This window comes from Silurus meridionalis, chromosome 2 (genome assembly GCF_014805685.1).
Source record: "Silurus meridionalis isolate SWU-2019-XX chromosome 2, ASM1480568v1, whole genome shotgun sequence".
Classification (NCBI taxonomy): Eukaryota; Metazoa; Chordata; class Actinopteri; order Siluriformes; family Siluridae; genus Silurus; species Silurus meridionalis.
The window spans coordinates 31,405,107-31,426,928 of NC_060885.1; the positions used below are offsets into that span (position 1 = coordinate 31,405,107).

Genomic DNA, 21,822 nt, shown 5'->3' on the forward strand with positions numbered 1-21,822 from the left:
CACCAGACACCGGAATCAGTTCATTAAGGGTGTGACAATTAGCACTGGCGCTTAATCATGCGTGTGTTAGGATAAAGAAGACACTAACGAGTGCAGCAGAGAAGTGTGAGATCACTTGCAATTAAAGCTAGAGGCATATTTTATGACCTGCGACTAGTAAAAGAGAAATAATATGCATAAGGATATATATATATATATATATTTATTTAGACTAATGTTTTGAGGCTACTGGTGCTAACTGGTGCTATTCTGACCACGTGTGTTACTGCGCCTGCGATTTAATCATAAACAGCAAGTTAGAACAAAATAAACATGAAATTCTGCATAAACTGGGAAAAACTCCCACAGAGTCGTTTGACATGACATACATCATTTAGGAGATTTGAGCTGCACGCACACTTCAACAGCGGAAGAACATCACCGGAAGACGACGAGAGATCAGGAAGACCTTCGACGAGCACAACCCCTGAAAATCTCGAAACCATTCGTCAACTTGGGTCCCAATACTTTCGTCGATATTGTGTTTAGAATGACACTGAATTACAGCATGAGTTTACCAAGGCAGTAAAGCATTTCGGTTACAGGAACCTTAATGTAATGAACAAACTGTAGTTTTGAGAATTCTATTTCTGATCTAAGAAACGATCCAAAGCAACTGAGAAAAACAGACAGACAGACAGACAGACAGACAGACAGACAGACAGACAGACAGACAGACAGACAGACAGATAGATAGATAGAAAAAAAGAAAGAAAAGCTTTTCCAGCAAATGCACAGTTAAACAGCGATCCATTTAAAGTATCCGACTTCATTAACTTCTTGAACCTTAACTCATGCATTAGGGTTTGTTCCCCAACTCGAGAATTGTGGTGACAGCTCATGGCATTTCCGGAGTGTCGTAAATTCGAAACTTTTTAACACTCAACCACCACCGGCTCCTTAATGCAGCTGACAAAAGGTCCGGAAATAAATCTAATGAATGCCTCCGAAGCAGGAGAAGGCTTTCAGACACAACTGCTCAAATGCCAAGAACGTAAGCAAAGCCACAGTGCCATATGACGCTACAGACAGGAAAGTTTTACTGTCGCAAATGTGGAAGCGCTCCGATGTGCTCTGCAGTACTGTTCGAACAAACCTGATCGGCATGGAAGGGTCATCAGAAGAAACCTTTTGCCAAGAAATGAATCGCAAATGTGCACTGAAGTAATCAAACATCTCACATTCAGATATAAGGCATTGTGGAAACAAGTGTTTTGGACATTTGTAAGAAAATGTACCACGTCACCTTCAGCAAAGGTTAAACAAACCTTAGCACGGATTTGAACATAATTATAATAATCATTATAAAGACTGATGTTTAACATGTCATGTATATAAGTTGGATCAAGAATATCTCAAAATATTCCCAAAACTAGAATGAAAGTAGTTCTTGCTGGCTTCAAATTAGCAAATCTTTTGACAGTCAACCTGCAAAGTCGCGTTTACGTCTTTCCGTTACAAAAAATGAACAGATTCCCTAAATGAGATACACAAGATTCCCATTTTGACCCGACATGAACCTCAGCATCGCGATAAATTCCCTTCTGTCAAAAGCTTTTGACTAGAGGTGGATTTTAAAGAGTGTAAGATTAGCTATTCATGGCACCAAAGACAAGTGGCTAATCTTCTCTTCTCTTGTTTAAAACCCAGCCACCTGCTGTAATCCATCAACTTCTACCTGAATTTCACTACGGGGCACATCCTTATGAATAGATTATTAAAATGTTGGAAGAAAAATCCAAATGACAAAAAAAAAAAAAAAAAGAAACCACACAAATTGTGCGATTGCTTAAGCTGCGAGTTTGCGTACATTTTTTTTCTTTCTATACAGGACAGAAAACAGGGAAAAAAACGAGAAGAATCTGGCGAGAAAATCCTGTCGTCTGCATTACCGCAGTGTCTGCTGGCAGATATGGATTGGGAGAGACCCAAAAAAAAAAAAAAAAAAAAAATGTGTGTGTTGGTCTGAATTTGCACAATGCTGAAAATGTCAGTAGCTTCATTAGTTAGCACTTTATTACCATATCCCATCTGCTACAATGGGGTCGGGATGGACCTTAATGAGGGCAGCGTGAAGTAACAAAACATTGCCAAGCTGCTAATAAATACACTTAACACACAGGCTACATTTGGATAAACTCCAGTAGAAGGAATTGTTGGCGTTTTAAGAGCCGTCTTACGCTGCCTTTAAAAAAAAAAGAGCTGATTAGTTCGTAAATGATTAGTTTTATAGTAAATTATTAAAACATGAGAAAACAGACATTTGCATGCATCACATTACAACTAACTATAAACGGACAAACAATCTGCCGGGACATATTGCGATTCTACAAACGTCTCTTCTGGAAACTTCTATCCTATAATTTGCGTATGAGCTATATATTTAAATACACACACACACACACACACTATATTGCCAAAAGTATTGGGACACCTGACCTTTCCTGCTACATGTGGTTCTTTTCCAAACTGTTAACACAAAACTGGAGGCACTCATTTGTTCAGGAGGTCTTCAGATGCACTATAATAACATTTTGGATTCATTTGAACTTGGAAACCCAAAACTGATCCAGCATGGTGATGCCCCTGTGCATAAAGTGAGCTCCTTGAAGATCTGGTTCACATGCTTTGGAGAGGAAGATCTTGCTGCTATAGAGCTCTGATCTCATCCCTACTGAACTCCTTTGGGATGAATGTGAACGCTGACTGCACCCCAGGTCTCCTCACCTTCATCAGTACCTGCCTTTCATAACACCCTTGTGGCTGATCAACACAAATATCCATAAGCACACTCCAAAAATCTAGTGGAACATCTTCCCAGAAGAGTGGAGGGAATAAGAAGAGCAAATTGGGACTAAATGTGGAATGAGATGCTTAGAAATCACATACCCAACTTATGACCAGGTGACCCAATGAATCGATTATCAAAATAATGAGTTGCAGCGCTAATACACACACAAGCAAATATTCAGGATATCTGTTTTAGATCCGCTACCAAAACTAGTGCCAATGACCCCTTAACTGTGACAACAATATTTCATCTGATAATCTGTTATTAAACCATAAAGCCTTTGCACTGAGATTGCGAACGAATATCATTACATCACAAATATCGAGGTTAAAAAATAAGCTAAATAAAAACATTGCATGCCAAAAAAATGATATATACCTGTGAGATATTAGCCAAGAACAGGGATTTCCTGCATAATTAGCATCCAATTGAAAGTTTGTTTAAAGACAGGCAGAGTGTGTGCCAGGCAGACAAAACATGAAGAAGGTGACAAAAAGTGTCTCCTAGGCAAAACAAAAGGGGAAATAAGATGATGTGGAAAGCGATAGATTTGGAGAGCAGAAGGATGAGTGCTAGACAGAAAGAAAGAGCATCAAAAAAAAAAAAAAGAACACAGGAAGACGAGAGAGGCAGAAAAAAGAAATATAGGGCAGTAGGGAAGAGGAAGAGTGTGACACGGAAAAAAGAAGGTGAGTGATGGATCTTAGTGATGAACGCGAGAAAGGGTGGGGAAAATCAAACTGAGCGCAGAGCTTCAAGTGTGTGTGTGTGTGTGTGTGACTTTTGAGGAGTGTCTTTGGAGATTGTTGTTAATGCAGCACAAGCTCTGATCGATCTGCTCTCTGCTCGGCCTCGTGCTATTCCCCCGACTCCTATTATAAACAAACATTTGTTCAGCCTATTTATTCACTTGCAGCCACACTCAATAGCCAGAGAGGAATGGAGGAGGAAAAGAAAGAGAAGTGTTCGTCTGGACTTTCTTTTCCAATAGGTCATGTGGCCACCGGAAAAAAAAAATAACTCAAGGGTTGTTTCGAAAAACTTTCAAGTGATTTCAGAAGAAATGTGTATTAATAATATAGATGGTTTATAGTGTATGTTCGATATCTGTATTGGTGTGTGTGTGTGTGTGTGTGTGTGTGATAATTCTTTCAGACACCTTTTTCTGAAACACATTCATATAAACACATTATCCAGAACAAATGCTGTAATTTCCGGACTATAAGCCGCACCCACTGAATTTGACAGAGACTTTTATTTTGAACATAAATAAGCCTACGCTGAAACTAATGAACTTTACACAGGCTTTAATGAAAGACAGTGTCTGTTACACGGTGTAACGGGTGAAATATGTTGCGCTTCCTTTAAGAGCAGAGCGGTATTTTGGGAATAGCCTGCAGCCGCATTTTTTCCGGTATTACTGTGTGTGTGCAAGACAGAGGAATATGTCCTTATTATTTTCTGATGCTCATTTCTAAGTTTCTTTGACTAACCCGTAACGCTGTTGCCAAGAAAAATAAAAAAGCACGAGTTTTGGAAACCTGTCTGTGCTTAAATGATTTCTGTTGCAACTGGAGTTAGCGAGCTCTCTCTTCACCCAGACTCAACGCGCTACAACGGCTTGTATCTAAACAGTAGCCGACCAAGAAAGTCATTGTTCACTGTCTTCCTCCTTCCTTTCACAACTATTTCTTTTGGGAGTTTATCTTTTGGCATCGTCGTGCGTTTAAAAATCACCACCGATGAAAGTTTTTTCTCCCGATGCCGTGCAGCTCAGAACACAGGTGAGGTGCGTTTTTTTGTTTCCGTTCGGTATTTTAATTGGTCTAATGTTATGTCACACAGTTTTTTGGCTTGAAGTTTGTGAAACCGGGAAAAACCCAGAAAAAATTCATAAATTAGCCGCTTCATTGTTTAAGCCACGGGGTTCAAAACGTGGGAAAAAAGTAGCGGCTTATAGTCCGAAAAATACGGTACATAATGGGCTCAGTAGACAAAAAATGTCTGCCAGGATCAAGATTTATAATCTGGAAATCATTTATTTATTCATTCATTAGTTTATTCATTCATTCGTTCATTTATTCATTCATTTATTCATCCTTAGTAAGTGTCTGTCAGTTTTTGCAGTGAATTAATTTAAAACTACTAGAAACTTTTGCTTGTGTGTGAAATGCAATATGTTACCTGTAGCACGCTAAATCCATATCCGATAACTTTGTCCGTCGTGTTCGGTTCCTTCTGCGTCCACTGCAGGTTATAGGAGTAGTTGTTGCCCTTCAGGATGCGGATGGGGTTTGGCGTGTCAAAGTAAAATTCCGCCACGTATGGTCGAGCTGCGGTGGGTTAAAGAAGGTAAAAACAGAAACATTACATGGATGGATGAATGGGGATCCAATGATCCAATTCTGCAACAGAACCAAACCACATTCTGGAAGTTTTAGAAGGAGTAGATGTGTAAGCAGGTACCACCAAAACATGGAGGTAAAGTTAATTTTTTTTTGACACCGCATCAAGTTGACATGAGATGAGATTTCTTTCAACTAACAAATCAAAATTACCCATGAATGAGAGGATTTTTTTATCATGTACTTACTGTAGAAAAAAGACACAAATGGGCCCCAGGCAAACATTTATGACATAATTATAAGCTTGTAAGTGCATTCACTGCATCAGGAAACACTTTATTAGATACATTCATGCAACAATCCAATCAGGAGCTCTTTTCAACTTAAAAAAGAACAGGTAGGGGTGGTTCAGTGTTGGTTCTAGTGGTGGTTCTAGTGGATAAGGTTTTGGGTTACTGATAACTTAAATCACTGATAAGTTCAGTGATTTAAGCCCCAGCACCGCCAAGCTGCCAATCTTGAGCAAGGAACTTAACCCTATATGCTCTGGGGGTGCCATACCATGGAGTATGATACCATGGATACCATGGGTACCATGACCCCAACTTCCTGACAAGCTGGGATCGGCGAAAACCAGGAAAGAGTTAACTCAATGGTTAAGGCTCTGAGTTACTGATCGGAAGGGGGTTCAAGCCCCAGTATATCCAAGCTGCAACTCTTGGTCCCTTGAACAAGTCACGTAACTCCTTCTGCTATAGGGGTGCTGTAGCATGAAATATGATACCATGGTACCATGACCCTAACTTCCTAACAAGTTTGAATATGCAAAAACCAGGAAAGTGGTAGCTTAGTGGTAACGGCTCTGGGTTATTGATCAGAAAGTTGTGGGTTCAAGCCCAAACAATGGTTTAATTGGGGTTTCACGGCACTCAATCAAGAATAAAAAAATCTACAGCATGGAACGTGACAGTATTAAATACATAGCTATATTCAATATACATAGTCGTTACACTCGATCAGGTTTAATTATACTCTGGAATCGTAACTTTCGTAAATAGATTCGTGTTTTCTAAGAAAGAACCTCAATATCCTCATCTATCCCACACCACCTTTCAGGAATACCATGGCGATATGCGATCGCCACTTGAATTAACGCTGCGGCAAAGACTATCACGTCCGATTTCCAAATTAAATGAGTGAATGCAGACAAAGCAAATGTTACAATATGGGTCACGTCCCAATTATACCGAATGCAGGAAAACTCCAAGAAGTCCAATTAAACTAGCTCATACATACACCCACACACAATCATATAGACACAGTGTTCGGGGGTCTTTGAAGATGTCCTCTATTCTGTAAAAAAACTAATCTTGAGCTCATTTCTCCAGCCGGTGTATGTGAACACGGATGGGTCAGTGAGCAATTTATTCCTAAGAAGTCAGCTGTAACAGAACGTGTCTTTAACGGACAAGACAATGTGGCTTGTAGCACTGAATCTGGTTCGCAGACGGGGGGATGGATTGATACAGCTTGTAGTCTTCTAAAAAAAAAAAAAATATGGCACAGAATAGCTGTAGCTCTGAGTGCTGCTTAGAAGGAAGCTAGATGATAGCAATAGTGCGCTTTGAGCTCTCCGTGCTGAGAAAGATGTCTCACTGAGTTGGAGATAAGCTTCGCACTTCAGAAAAGAAAAATCCTACAAGTGGCTAAAGGTCATTTAGCACACTCCGCTAAGATCGCGCAGGTGCTCACTACTGTTTGGGTCCATTAGGACTTTCCTTTGGAAAAGCACAAAATAAAGAGTTTTTTCAACAAAAAGCCAAAAAAAATAAGAACCAAACGTTCCTGTAGAAATGCCACATGCTTTGTACTCACTCACTCACTCACAGACAGGGAGTGGTAGCATAGTGGATGAGATGTTACCATGACCACCACTGCTACGTCCTTGAGTTTTAATACATTTTGTTCTTCCATATATAGATTAGGTCTATATATAGAACTATTATCCTTCGCTGCAACTGGAATTCAATCTTTAAATGGACTTCAAAGACGTAATCCACATTCAAACGGATAGAAGTTTACTTCAGGAAAAAAGCCTTGGGGACACCCGATCTTAAAAAAACACCCAATTCCACATTTGCTGTTATAATAAACTCCACTTTTCTGGAAAGATGTGGAGATTTTTGTGGAAATTTGTGCCAAAAAGATGTTAAAGTCAGGTACTAATGTAGTTGAGAAGACCTGGGGTGCAGTCAGCGCTCACATTCATCCTAAAGATGTTCAATAGGGTTTAAGCTCAATAACAGACCACTCAAGATCTTCCACTTAAACCATATGTTCATGGAGCTGACTTTGTGTACAGGGGCATTGTCACGCTATAACAGGTTTGGGTCTCCTAGCTCAAGTGAAGGAAAATTAAATGCTAAATGACATCCTGTATTAATTGTGTGCCTCCAACTTTGGGGTAACAGTTTGAGGTAGAAGAACATACGGCTGGAGAAGTCAGGTGTCCCTATACTTTTTTCACATAGTGTTTTTTCCAGATAAGAATGTGTAGACATACTGTTTACACTGCTAAGATCTGTGCTTGCTATATAATGAATCCCGTACCTGAGACGACATAGGTGCACGTGGAAGTGCCGACCCCGTTGTTGACTTTACACTCGTACGTGCCATTGTTGGTGGGATCAAGGATGAAGCGGAGCTGAGGAACGTCTTGAGGGTCCACGGCAGGCGTCCGGATCGGAATCGTGTTCCGATACCAACGTGCACTGGCTACGCGGTTTGGATTGGATTTGAGAACCATGCAACGCAGAATGACCGTCTTGTAGTTGGGGGAGCGAACCTCTTGTAAGACTGGGTCCACCACAGGAGGGTCTGAGGAGAAGAGAAAAACGTGTCGATTATTGATCTATAAGCAGCAGCTCGGATGGTGGTTCCGCTCATTCTAATACCATATCGCATCAGTGGAAATTTATTACGGTGGCAAAACAACTCCAAAAACAAATGAACATATTCTAAACAACAAATGAACAAACCCCCGAAAAACTTTTACAACGAATATATATTATATATATAAAGTAGGCACAAATTTGGCCTGATGGTGGCGCTACAGTGTTGCCAGCCCCAAATTGGATCAAAAATCAGTCTGACAAAAGGTAAAAGAACAATAGGGTGCCTAGTACCTTAGTAACTTCAGTGACTGGCCCCCTATCGAGAACATAAATTTAGAATCAGTGTTTCTAAATGCGTTCTAAATATTCATGAACTTTGGAACGTAATCGGCAAGCGGAGTGGATCGTCAGTCAGTATTCATGTTTCTGAAACACGACACAAACGCTCCTCAACGCCGGAGTGTGTAAACAGAGAAAAGGTCAAAGGGTTTTTAAAAAAAAAAAAGGAAATGAGACGAAGGAAGGTAAGAGTGATTTTTCTGTGTGAAAAATGTGACTGGTGTAAAGTATTGAAGTAATTGTACTTTGTTACTGTACTTAAGAAATGTTTTGGCTACTTGCTAGTTTTACTGAGTAACAACTATATAAGTCACTTTTCCTCTCTACTCAACTACACTTATAATTCAATATACTGTATGTGCTTATACTCCACTATACTTTAATTAACAATTAACATTACCAATTATATTTAGCAGTCAGTCAGTCGGCTCTGAATATTTGGTTTTACATGATCGAAAATTATTTACATATTTTATTTTCTCATTGAATTGATTGCTTTACTACTTTGAAGAGGCTGTTGTGTTGATGGTTAATGCAGTGTTAAGGGTGAACAATTTAATTTGTATTTTAGGAAATAAAACCTGACAATTTAACCGTTTTGGGATTTTTCACTAACACGTGTCTTGGTGTCAAAGACGAGCACATCTTCGAGTCTATGTTCAATACGAGTCAAATACTCAAAAAACGTTCAAATGGGATCCTCGTTATAAGACCGGTGTTGACTTTGAACTTCTAATGAAGTAAGTTTAGCAGTAAGGGATCTCATCTTTTACTTAAGTATGATTTTTAGGTATTTTTTTTACACCAGTGGAAAAAGGGAGAAAGGAGATAAGTGAACGGAAATTAGAGGTCACGGTAATGACAACATTTTCGACAAAGTCTTTTTCGGCGAATTGTTCGCTCTAGGCGAAATAAAGCAAACAAAAGGAAAAACACTGAGGCGAGAGCATGACACGCATAATTGCAGTGGATAAGTGGAAGCCTAGACTGAATAAATCCGACGTTCAGATGATTGAGAAGTGAAGTGCAGGCGAATAAACTTCATTTGAATGAAATTGAATTCCGGCTATACAGAGTACAATATTATTCACTGTCGTTTCAATATTTCAGGGAAAAAAAAAAGAGCTCGCAGCAAAACAAACCCGGATTAGATCCATAGGGACGGAGTGGTCGGCGTAAATAAAATGTACCGTATGCTGAAATACAAAGTACTGAAAAACTATAGTAATGAAGATTCCCTTATAATCGGGCCACGTGTGCGTAATATATGAATCCGCCTGATCAAAACCGGACGAATCGCTCGCATCTCGGTATTATGCGTACGCGCGCCTCCCACCTCCGGCGAAGCTTGTTTACGCCGCTCTTGTCTGGCTCAGACACTGTGCGAGTCTTCCAAATTTATCCCAACCCCTTCTGTCTGTGCTCATCCTCGTGCATAATACTCGCAGGGGATCAGTTCCGCGAGACCAACTCTAAATACATAACCCGCATTATTACAGGCGGAGTGCATCGCTTTGGGCTAATGGCAAGCTAGCAAAGGGGGGAAAAAAAACGACCCGGAGAGCGAGGAATGATACACAGTTTTCCTGGGTGCTAATGAACTCGGAGCCTCTTTAGCTTGGGCTCTTAGGACACACACTTCGAGCGGGCGTCATAATGGACGTGTTATCGAGAGCGCAAATGCATTAACGCATAAGCCGCTTTTAAAAAGGCTGCATTTAAATACGATGATAATAGGCATCCGGCGAGGAGTGCTTTAATGGAATATGTGTTTGCGTGGCACGGTGTGTGTGTGTCTGTGTGTGAGTGTGTTTGGCTGTTGGACATGTCCCAAAGGAACCCGTTTAAAGCGCTGTGTTAAAGCCCAGATTAACAGCACTTTAGAACAAGCTTCATCAAACCGGATCTAATCACAGCATTTATTGTGATTCTTTATTGCTGTGGGTTTTTTTTCCCCACATCTTGCAATCATTTTATGTTACAGGTCAGCGTAAATCAGGGTAAAGAATGATTTAAGCATAAATATGCACAGAAAACCCAGGAGCTTTAAATGAGGTTGATATAGAGATGATGTATGTGAGAGGTGCAGCTGTGGCTACAGTGAAAGGAGACGTGTTGAACTGTGTTCATTGGGCTTCTTGTTTTTCTGTATGAGGTTCCTGCACGGCCCACTACTGAATTTTCGGGAGCAAATATTTCCCCACGGTGATTAAAGGAAGGAATAATATCTGCATTAGAATTGAAGGTTCTGAGTACTCACACTCCACATTGAGTTGCACGTGTCCGAGTCTGCGTTTGATGTTGAGGCCGTTGTAGGGAGCCGTTTGGCATCGGTACGTCCCTGCCATATCCCGCGTGACGTTCGTGAGACGAAGGCGTCCGTCTCGGGTTTCCGTCATCCATTCACCCGATGGCATGGGCATGTCTTTGTTGGCCCGAGACCAGAGGACTGGGGGGCGAGGTTTACCCTCAACCAGGCACACCATCTCGGCGTTCCCACCTTCGCTTACGTTGACCACACTTCCACCCACAGGTACGGTCAAGACTGGAGGAATTACTAAAAAAAAAAAAAAAAAAGTATAAATAAGAAGAGCTGGACTCTGATTTACTATATGAATGGCAGGTCATTCCCAGGAAAAAGACCAATTACTGACTAAAGTCACTTTTTATACCTTTTTGCCGAGGAGGTCTACAAAGGAAAATCCGAAGCTTACACTTAGCTTGAATTTTAGCCCCATCCAGCATCAGTTCTATTGTGAAACTCATCCAAAAAGATGCTTTAAAATTGTGGGAATCATTTTTTCACACAGCAGCACCACAATTTAACCCAAATGTTGGTGTTCATTTTGTTTAACAACACAAAATGGTAATTTCAAAGCCATTACCAATGTCATATTCTATCATGTGCTGCATCGGGTGCTACTTTAAAGTCTAAAAACTGCAACTAAGAGTTTGAAAACACCCAATTTCAAAATGTCTCTTGCATTTACATCATTTGACATTTAGCAGCAAAGGAAAAAAATCTCCAATCAGCTCACTTAGTCTGCATTTTCAATCCCGCAATATGTGCAAGTGTTTGGGGCTTGTGAAATTGAATCACTATGTTGAAAACCTTGTCTTAAACCATTCTATCTAATAAAAATGTTAAAAATTACAGATTATTTTATTCATCTTAAATGTGAATCAACTTAAAATACCTGATCGACCCTCTAGTGAATATGAGAAAGTTTTCAAATGTAAATACTGATACTACACTTTTTTATATGTAAACACAGCATTCAATTTTATATTCCCTTGAACCAGAAGACCCAAAACCTGTTCCAGCATGATGATGCCCCTATGCACAAAGCCAGCTCCATAAAGATACGCTGTACATGGGTTGGAGTGGAAGATCTTCCGCTATAGTGCTCCAAACCTATAGAACACCTTGGGGATGAATGTGAATGTTGACTGCATCCCAGGCCTCCTCACCTCACCTCACCTCACCTCACCTACATCAGTACCTGACCTTAGTAACATAATCTATAAAATCTAGAGGAACATCTGCCCAGAAGAGTGAAGGCTATTCTAAGAGCAAATAGGGGCTCAATGTGGAACAGGGTGCTCAAGAAGCACGTATCAATCTTATGGTCAGGTGTCCACAAACCTATTGCTATATAATTATTTTGACAATAATGGTGCTATGTATATATATATATATATATAAAATTGATAATTTTTTTTCTTATCTATGCACCTGTGCATAAATCATCTTCACAGGTACATGCTTATTTATAGACACCCATTGAATATATTATGTATGCGGTGTGTTTCTTGCTTTCGCGTCTCTTTCTCCGAAGGCAGCTCTGTGAATGTTAAGCGTTCGATTTCCTTTACTAATTAAACCGTGTGCAAACGCCAACCACGTCCTCCTCAGCGAATACGAACAACGAATAAGTAAATTAATGACACGTTTTCCTATTTCTTTCACACAAAACCAATAAAGTTCTCACACATCTATTTGCTGATTTTAATAGGAAACTAAATGAATAAAAATCAAGCAACCAGCAGCTGAAGGGGCCGTACTGTACAGTGAAATCAAGATTGAGCATAATGAAGGCCAATCTGAAGGGAAAAGAGAGAAATAAAGAACGATCTGAGGGTGAAAACGCGATCGACGCGCCGCTCTTTAGCGCAAACCTGCGGATCTGCGTCGCAAATTACTCCTAGGATTGAGAACCCAGACGTTGCTGTGGTCTGAAATGGTTTTTTTTCTCGTATGTGGCCGGAATTGAGCTGAGAGACATTTACTGTGAGAGTGTGTAAAAAGAGAGAGAGAGAGAGAGAGAGAGAGCGAGGGCGAGAGAGAGATTGATCATGGTGGGAAGTAGAGACCAAAAAAAAGCCATTGTAACACCCACAGAAGGTCAAAAGTTTTGAAAGGAGTAAGAACAAAGAAAGTGAGCCAAAGGTCTTTCCTAAGAAGAGAGAACAAGAGATTACAGAGGCTGCACAGGGAATCCCAGTATGTACGTGTTTCCCAGGGAAAGACCAATTTGTGACTAAAAAAAGGGTTATTTTTTCTTTTTGACGTCGTGAGGGGGGAAAAATTGGGAATTGTTTATGTAGTACAAAGACTTTCTTGTTCATGAGTTAAAGTAGAGATACACAAGATTAAATTTTACTTCAGTAAATTGACTCCCTTCCAATGTTTACTTGAATAAAAGTACAAAATACTATGATGTATTACAGCTATAAATGTTTCTATTATCAGTTTTGTTACAAGACTCTCTCCTAATCAAATCAGTTTATGTGAAAAGACCCTGTTGTGACTCTCAGCACACCGATCTATTAATAGAATAATATTAACGACTCAAACACTGATTGATTTCTATTACGATTATCATAAACCCAAACCCTTTTCATCTACTTCACAAAAATTACACAAATGAGGTCACGGGTGTTGGGTGTCGTGGCGAGTTCGAGTTAGGAGTTTCTTCCGAGTTCGAGTCAGGAGTTTCTTCCATCATTTCTTCCTCTTTTGGAATGTTCTGCTGAACTGTATGTCGGTGATTAGTAGATACACCAAGCGCCAATCAAAACAAGTTGATGACCCTGATTGGTGGATTGCTGCGTGATTGACCAGTTATGTTTTCATACTTTCAAAATGTACTTGAGTAAAAAGCACAAGATTTGACTTTGACTACTTCCTTACTGTCCACCACTGGTTATGATCAATTTACATAAAAGAAGAAACTCTTCCTTGACCAGTGTTTAATCTAAAGTATGGGGAAAAAACATCTTTAGCAATAATAGATCACTTTGTTTGTCAATTTAATGGTAACCCTCTGACCTGTAAACACTAAAAGAGAAACAGATGGTAAACGTTTCTAACTGTGTGAGGAAGATTGAGGGATGAAGATGGACAGGACGAGGTAGATATATGGTGAAAATTGAATGGTTTATGTCGATTAGTTCATCAACATTCCATTCTTTGGTCTAATTAAAAAGGAATATGCATCCTCATGTGATGGAATTTCAGGTTGAGGTACAGAAAACTGCAATTTCGTTAAAGCGTATTTCTTTAAAAAAATGGATTTCCACGCCAACATGGGGGTCTATAAAGTAAAACCCGAAGCTTACTTGTATTTTATTTCAGCACCATCTATGGCCTTATTCCGAGTGGCATCCAAGATGCAGTGGTCATTTGATTTATGATTTCGGTTACCAGGAGGGTTTTTGGCAATGCTACGTGTGGTTTAAGTGGCAACAACAATTCATGAGCTGTCATGGCTTGATGGCGACGAAAATCCGAAACTCGTATACATACAGGTAATCCATTTCCAGTGACATTTATAATCAAGAATGAATCAGCGTAATTTTTTGACACGATTGAAACTGAATAAACAAAAACATTTCTGTCAAGACGCCTCGTCCACGTGAGAGGCTTTTTCAATCTGGAAAGTGTGTTAAAAATGGGATGGAGGCAAAACTGTGCTCTGGAAAAAATAAATAGTTTGACCAATCCTTCCTGTCTGCCCACTCCTGTGGAAAAGTAAAGACCACTTCATACATGAGAGTAAAGATAGCTTCATACTGGAGCACCCACTCCTGTGCTAAAGCAGAGACTGCCAGATACCATACGATCTGTAGATACAATCTACAATATGAAATAGACCAGACCTCTGGACTATATATAGGATGCTTCTAAAAAGTGACCTTCTACTCGTAATGCTGCAGGACATTGTTATCCCTATACGAGGATATTATTGCAGGATACTTCGCAGAAACATGATGCCATTGTGATCCATCAGAAGTAAACCCAAAACCCATGGTGGCCATGATGTTTAACCTGTTAGGGTGCCATTTTTGGGAACTCGCAGCTGAGAAGGTCCTACCTAAATTGAATTGGTAACAGTTCCTGACATCTGTGTGCTACATGCACAATTTATGTATCTTAGGAAAGAAGACACTTTGAGATTTACTTTTATTATCTGGAGTTAAGAATGCTTAAAAAGATACTAAGTTATAGATGCTAAAGTAAATTGAAACTTTTTTTACTGCAATTATCTTTTGTTTTAGTACATATACAATTACATGCAATCAGTCCTGCAATCTGGCAATCCAGTAAAGAAATGGGTTGAAAGCCACGAGTGTATATTTCGAATATAGTGAAGATCCAGAAAAATGAGATTCTTGCATTTTCTGAGATTGTGTTACACTCCTTTGGCCATTCATACAGACTGCATTCATATTGATGGCTGGTCATTCAGACAGGTGGAAAAAAAAATTGGCATTCAGTTGTTGGGTTTTTTTTTGGCAAAAATATACCAGAGATTTCAGGATTTCTGGATCGCTACTTGTTCTCATTATTTGCACTTTGGCTGTTTTAGTGGTCTCTATAAACCGCTGTTTCTTTTACTGATAAAAGAAAATGGCACACAAGGACACACAGAATACGTGCTCACCACTGCTTTGTGTGATATTGACGTCGACTCGGAGCTCGGGAACATTACTGCCGGGGAAGTTGGCCACGCAGCTGTAGGTGGCTTGATCTCGGAACTTCATGTCTACGATCTCCAGGCTGCTGGTGCCAGGGGGCATGTCGGGGTCACTGCGCAGCACAATGAGGCTGTCTGATGGAGACACGGGGGCGGCGTTTTTGTACCACGTGTAGTTGACTTTATCCTGGGGCTGGGCATCGACGTGGCATGACAGCTTGAGGTCACGGCCCATCTGGATGCTCTCACCGTCCTTGTTCGAATCGGGCGTGATCTGGAATGTCAGGTTCTTCATTGCTGGGAGGAAAGATAAAGAACAAAAGAAAAGAAAAGGAGAAATGAACATGTGAACGATTTAGAAACAACTGCATTGATGGCAAATTACCAAAGTATACCAGTGTTTCAGTCTCATAATGTCTAGATCAGAGATCATCAATAAGCAAAACCCAAGACCTGAGACCTTAGATCAGACTTCCAAACAAAAACTGCCTTTGGTTTTTTAATATTCGTCCAGGTTGGTGATGATGATGGTTGCCCAATTTGATGATAATCGGAGATTATTTGTAAGAGAAGAAACAAAAAAATATGATGAAGGAAAATCTAATTGGAAATTTTGGATTAAATCAGGCCCAAATTTGGCCTGATGACAGTGCGCTTTGTTGACAGGTCACAATGTTCCTTAGACCTTCTACAATCTGTGTCAGGGTTCGAACAGACCTTCTTATATGGTGCCGTAGACACCAAAGCCAGAAGAAGATGTAAAAAGACAGAAAAGAAGACTGAAGAAGAATACATACATCGAACGATAAGGTTGACGTTTCTCCTGGCTGGGTTTCCGACATTGTTAACGGCGGTGCAGTTGTAGAACCCCGACTCGGCCGGAGTGACCGAGCGCAGCGTCAGAGATCCGCCGCGAACGATGGAGCGACGCGGCAGGGGGCCGGGGTATCGCGTCCATGTCACGGTGGGTGTCGGGAACCCGGCTATGACCTCACACGACATGGTGATATCCTGGCCCGGGTCCACCACATAGGTCTCGTTGACCGAGAGCTTTAAGGCTGGAGGACCTGAAAGATGACCAGAGCAAAGTTTACTGTATGTGCCACAACATTTCACTGTCTTCCCACAGCCATGTAGAAATGTATATCAAGTCAAGACGATGGGACGCAAACTAAAAAGAGACAGAACGCTCACGAAATAAACGCTTCAACTTCAAATTGAACAGTTTTGAATGAAATAGAGGAAAGAAGAGACTATTTTTAATCCACCACGGATTCAGAGACTAGCGAGTGACCCTCAATGGAATGAATCAGATCTCGCTTTTTTTTTCCCTTTCTGCTAAGCTGTTGAACTAAAGCGATCTAAAAAAAAAAAGAAATCGTGTCTTCATACACCAGGGATATTAATAGACCCAGGCTATAACCCTTATAACCCTTTAGTATATTTATGTGATTTTCAACACGGAAAGCAAAAAAACTAGTTGAACTAGCAATGTTTAAACTCCTTTCGTGCACCTGGAGTTACACAATTATATCAACATGGTTATACAACATGCTGTTAAACTCTCCATTCTGATTGGATCAGGAGATTTGTATCAAACAGCTCTAACAGAAACACCAAGGCAAATAAATCTTGCTCGAAGTGTACATGTATTTGATATGTATGCAAGGAGTCTCCCTACTATTAACCTCGGCTATAATCCAAATGACAACAGGAATTAATTTAATAACACATTATATACAAAGTACATATGAAGTAATGCAAAGTATTAATACATGATACAAGATCTTCACCTTTAATAATAGTAATAGGATTAATACACTGATCAGCATATATTTATCACCATCTGCCTAATATTATGTTGGTCCACTTTTGCTGCTAAAATGGTTCTGACCCATTAAACTTTAACAGCATGAACTTTTTCTGCAGTTTGAGCTTCAGGAGCTCGTCTGTTGGATCGGATCACACGGAGCAGCCTTCGCTCCATACGTGTAATAATGAGCCTCGGCCGCCCACGATCCTGTCGCCGGTTCACCACTGTTCCCTCTTTTGAGCACTTTTGATAGATACTGACCACTGCAGACCAGCAACATCCCACAAGAGCTGCAGTTTTGGAGATGCTCTGACCCAGACGTCTAGACGTCACAATGTTTACTTGCTACCCAATATATTCACCTCAATAAAAAAGAGCCATAATTAGGAGATAGTCAGTGTTATTCACTTCACCTGTCATATGTTATAACGTCATGTTATGCCTGATCACTAGTTTCATCAATATCATCGTCATCGTTAGAAGTAATGACCCATCTTCATCATTACAACTCGTAGTAATATCATCATCATCATCATCATTATTAAGCATTAATAAATATTATTATAAGTAGTAGTAAATTTATCACTATCATCATTAGTAATAGTTGTGTTGGCAGTAGCAATAGAATCATCTTCATCATCATCATTAGTTGTAGCAAACGTTTCATCTTCATCATTACTAGTACTAATATCATCATCCTCATTATTAGTAGTAGCCATGTCATCATTTGAAATAGTGGTAGGAGTATCATCATCATCATCATCATCATCGTTATCAGTAGTAGTAATAACGTATAACGAATAACGTATAATAAATATAAAAAACCTTATTAAGAATTAAGAATGAAAATTAAGACCTGTATCATCAAAAACACGCACAAGAAGCCTTAACCGAGCTCAACATTCTTTTTTTTCCAAACTAAGTATCGCTAAAATTGCACTTCCCCATAGCTGAAAAATCAAATCCAAGAAAGATTAACGCCAATAACAGAAAGCTGATTGGCTGTTGGTCTCATTTGGATTCGTTAATACAGCGAATTGTATTCGGACAAACGAAAGAAAGGAGTTCAGCAGCATGGAAACAGAAAAACAAACATTCTAAAGTACTAATGATAACATGAAAAATGATTTAAGACCTTGAACAGCGAATGTAAGTATTTTTAAGCCTAAAATCTTGACTCTTTAAGACCCTGAGGAAACCCTGATTAGTAGAAGCCTCGTCTGCATCATCTACATTACGAGTAGTAATAATATCAGCATCAGCATTAGCAATATCATTATTAATAATAGTAGTAACATTATTATATTAGTAGTAGTAGTACTATTAGTATTATCATCATTAGTAGTAATAGCTTCATCTTCATCATTAATAGTAGTAGCAACATTAACAGCAGCCTCATTATTATTAGTAGTACCCAACCTCATCATCATCATCATCATCATCATCATCATCATCATCATATGTAGTAATAGTGGTAGCAGTAGTAAAAGTATCGCCCGCATCAGCAGCATTATTAATTTTATTAGTTATCATCATCATCATCATCATCAATAGTATTATAATATAATAAAGTTATTATTAAAACTATTCAGATATAAAATTCTACAAAAGGTATTTCTAAAACTATTAATTAAGCATTAACGAGCACAAGTTTAAACGAATTTATTAAGCTGAATTGAATTTCAACAAACAGCGAAGAGAACAGCGGGAGAAAAGGAAAAACAAAGAGGACATTTTTTATTCAAACATTTTTGTCGGATAACCGAATTCCATCCTTTCGGCATACGGATCGCTTTCTCCGACTCGTGAGCTTTTCTGTTGTATTACTTTACATATACATGAATATCCCCCCAAAAACAAGATCATTTAGGGGGAACAGCAAAAACAAAATGCATAATAATAATAATAATATTAATAAAAGACTTGCATCAGGTATGATATAACGTGCTTTTGAATATGCTCTTATGTTCAGTTCAATAGGAACCGTATCAGGATGAAGGCTGGGGTTTTTTTACCCTGAGAACCTTTTCATGCACATGAAAGAGTTTTTTCAGCTGGGTTTATGAAACTGTGGGAGGAGAGATGAGCAAAAAAAATTAAATAATAAAAAATAAAATAAAAAACAGCATTTTTATGAAAAAGTGGATTATGTCACCACCTACAGCCAGATATTTAAGGTCATTTTTTTTTTTAATCAGATAAAAAAGATGATGTGCTGGTGAGGCTTCAATCTCGCTCAGCTACTGCTAATATCACTCTAAAACAAACAGCAAAAAAACAATCTTTCAAACGATAGAATAATCTTCATTTCTGAAGTAAATGGTTTTATTTAAATGCCCGTCCTCCAAAATCCATGAATTCTGTTTGCTTGAAAGAGGTTTAGTCATACTCGGCTCGTTTTTATCTCTATAAATACATTCTTCTTTATTACGATAGGGATGCAAAGCCTCGCATGCGGTTAAATATATTCTATATGATGAGTATGGATTTGAAATCAGGGTCATTTTACAAGACTTTGCATTCATTTCAGCTGGTAACTGATGCTAGCGTGTGAAATAGTAGCGACAGATTCAAGACACAAAACTGTGAAACCGAGATTTTTGTTTTTGGTAAGAAAAAAAGAAAGAAAGAAAAGAAAAAATACACACATCTATCTATCTATCTATCTATCTATCTATCTATCTATCTATCTATCTATCTATCTATCTATCTATCTATCTATCTATCTATCTATCTTTATTTATGGAATGGAATTTTTTAATTTTTTTTTAACTGTGAAACCGGAATTTTTAATTTTTGGTGAAGAAAAAATAAATAAATAAATAGATAAATACACACACACACACACACACACACACACACACACACACACACATATATATATATATATATACATACACTATAAGCTACACTATATGGACAAAAGTATCAGGAGCCATCTGTGGTTCTTCCACAAGCTTGGAGGCAAACAATTCTACAGGACGTCTTTAGATACAGTACAATAAAATCTTTCGTCCACAAACTTTCGTTGTGCATTCGGATGAACTGTTAATGCTGACTATAGCTCTAGAACCCGACTCGACTATTACAGACTGTCACACCTTAATTCATAATCTTCCCTTCCTTCACGGAAGTACATCCTGACCTCCAAACTTGTTAGCCCCCCACTAAACACTATTTCATGCAAAATGATTACAGCTGTGATCCGCTGGCCAATGACGGATAACCATGACATCAAAAAAAAATTACATTTTAGAGAATAAACTCAATTTCATACACGTACTTCGTTAGCGGGCAGAGCGACCTGAAATGTCGAGGAAAATAGGAAAAGGTGACAGATGAACAGAGAAAATCAGACAAAAAAAAGGGGGGGAGAAAAAGAACAAGTGGAGCAAGAGTCGAGCTGAATCAAATCAGATCGTAAAATGGGCGTATGCGATTTCAAAACGTGTTAGCGTTTAACAGAAGTTGCTCGTTAGAATGTAACAAATTTGAGCATCCGCGAAACCTGATGCTTGTTGGTGTGCAGGGTTGCCAGGTTTCCACCCAAACGTCATAAAGTGAAGTGTCCGTGATGTGACGCATTTTTTTCACATGTCCTAAAATACACATTTTTAAATGCATACCTGGCAACCTTGCTTAAATCTGCATTTTCAGCTATACGAATCAAAGCAGTAGATTTTCAGCTACGAACTTCGCAATCAGTGCAGTGCCTCCATCATTGTGGTGACGGTTCAAAGAACCGCCACGTACGGCTGGAAAGTTCAGGTGTCCCAACTCTTTTGTCTGTAAATTGTAGATATGTTCTTCTGTCTTAATTATTGATTGAACTGTAAAAAAGAAATAAACGTTTAAATATATAAACAATTAGAGGGGATATGGTTTAAATCTTTTTTTTTTTTTTTTTTATAAATTCATGCATAATTTCCGAATAAATACATTTGCTCATTTTTGACTCATGAAAATGTGAAAATTTTTAAATCTGTGTAGTTAAAAGTGATGTAAGAAACTGCATTTTATTCTTCATTCAGTCTCATTTTTCTCAATTTTAACTTCATGTTATTAGAAGTTTGATAGAGTTGTTCGGATGTTGGAGAGCTTCTTATAGGCTGGGATGTAATACTGTAGCTGTGACTGCTAAAAGCATGGGAACTGTATGTGTGCGCGTGCGAGGGAGGCGAGAGGCGATTTGAGAGCGTGAAAAAGTGAGCGGCGAGGCCATTAACTCCTCTCAAATTTACTGATGAGCGAAAGCGAGGTGCTCTGCTGAGTGATCACTATGCCTGCACACTCGATCCAATTCTACACATCGCTTCGGTCGCGATGTTGGACTTAATGCCAGCCCTCGACCCGGCGTAATCCTCTATCCGCAAATATCTAAGCAAAGGGATGCTCTTTCAAGCGCAATCAGCTTTCCAGACTTTAATCACTCCAATTAGAGGAGTGTACTTACTCACAGAAGGAGTGCAGAAGTAAAAAAAGAGGGATGGAGAAAGAGAGAGATTTGGGTTGTGTCTGAATGTTGCAGTGAATCGAATTATAATTCACTTCAATTAATCAATAAGATTAGACAAGCTGTTTAAGGACATCAAATGATGTAGCATTAATAGAAGGTGAGAGG

The 21,822-nt window shown here is 39.1% G+C and overlaps 1 protein-coding gene across 1 annotated transcript in view; it reads right to left on the minus strand.

Moving 5' to 3' along the window:
* The window catches only part of LOC124377713 (MAM domain-containing glycosylphosphatidylinositol anchor protein 1), a 178,750-nt gene that overhangs the window by 43,145 nt on the left and 113,783 nt on the right, over nt 1-21,822 (minus strand). Inside the window, exons 7-11 of the mRNA XM_046837012.1 lie at nt 16,186-16,455; nt 15,356-15,685; nt 10,669-10,965; nt 7,786-8,052; nt 5,015-5,163 (exon numbers count right to left, since the gene is read on the minus strand). Of these exons, the coding sequence (XP_046692968.1) occupies nt 5,015-5,163; nt 7,786-8,052; nt 10,669-10,965; nt 15,356-15,685; nt 16,186-16,455 (1,313 nt within the window). The remainder of the gene's footprint in view (nt 1-5,014; nt 5,164-7,785; nt 8,053-10,668; nt 10,966-15,355; nt 15,686-16,185; nt 16,456-21,822) is intronic.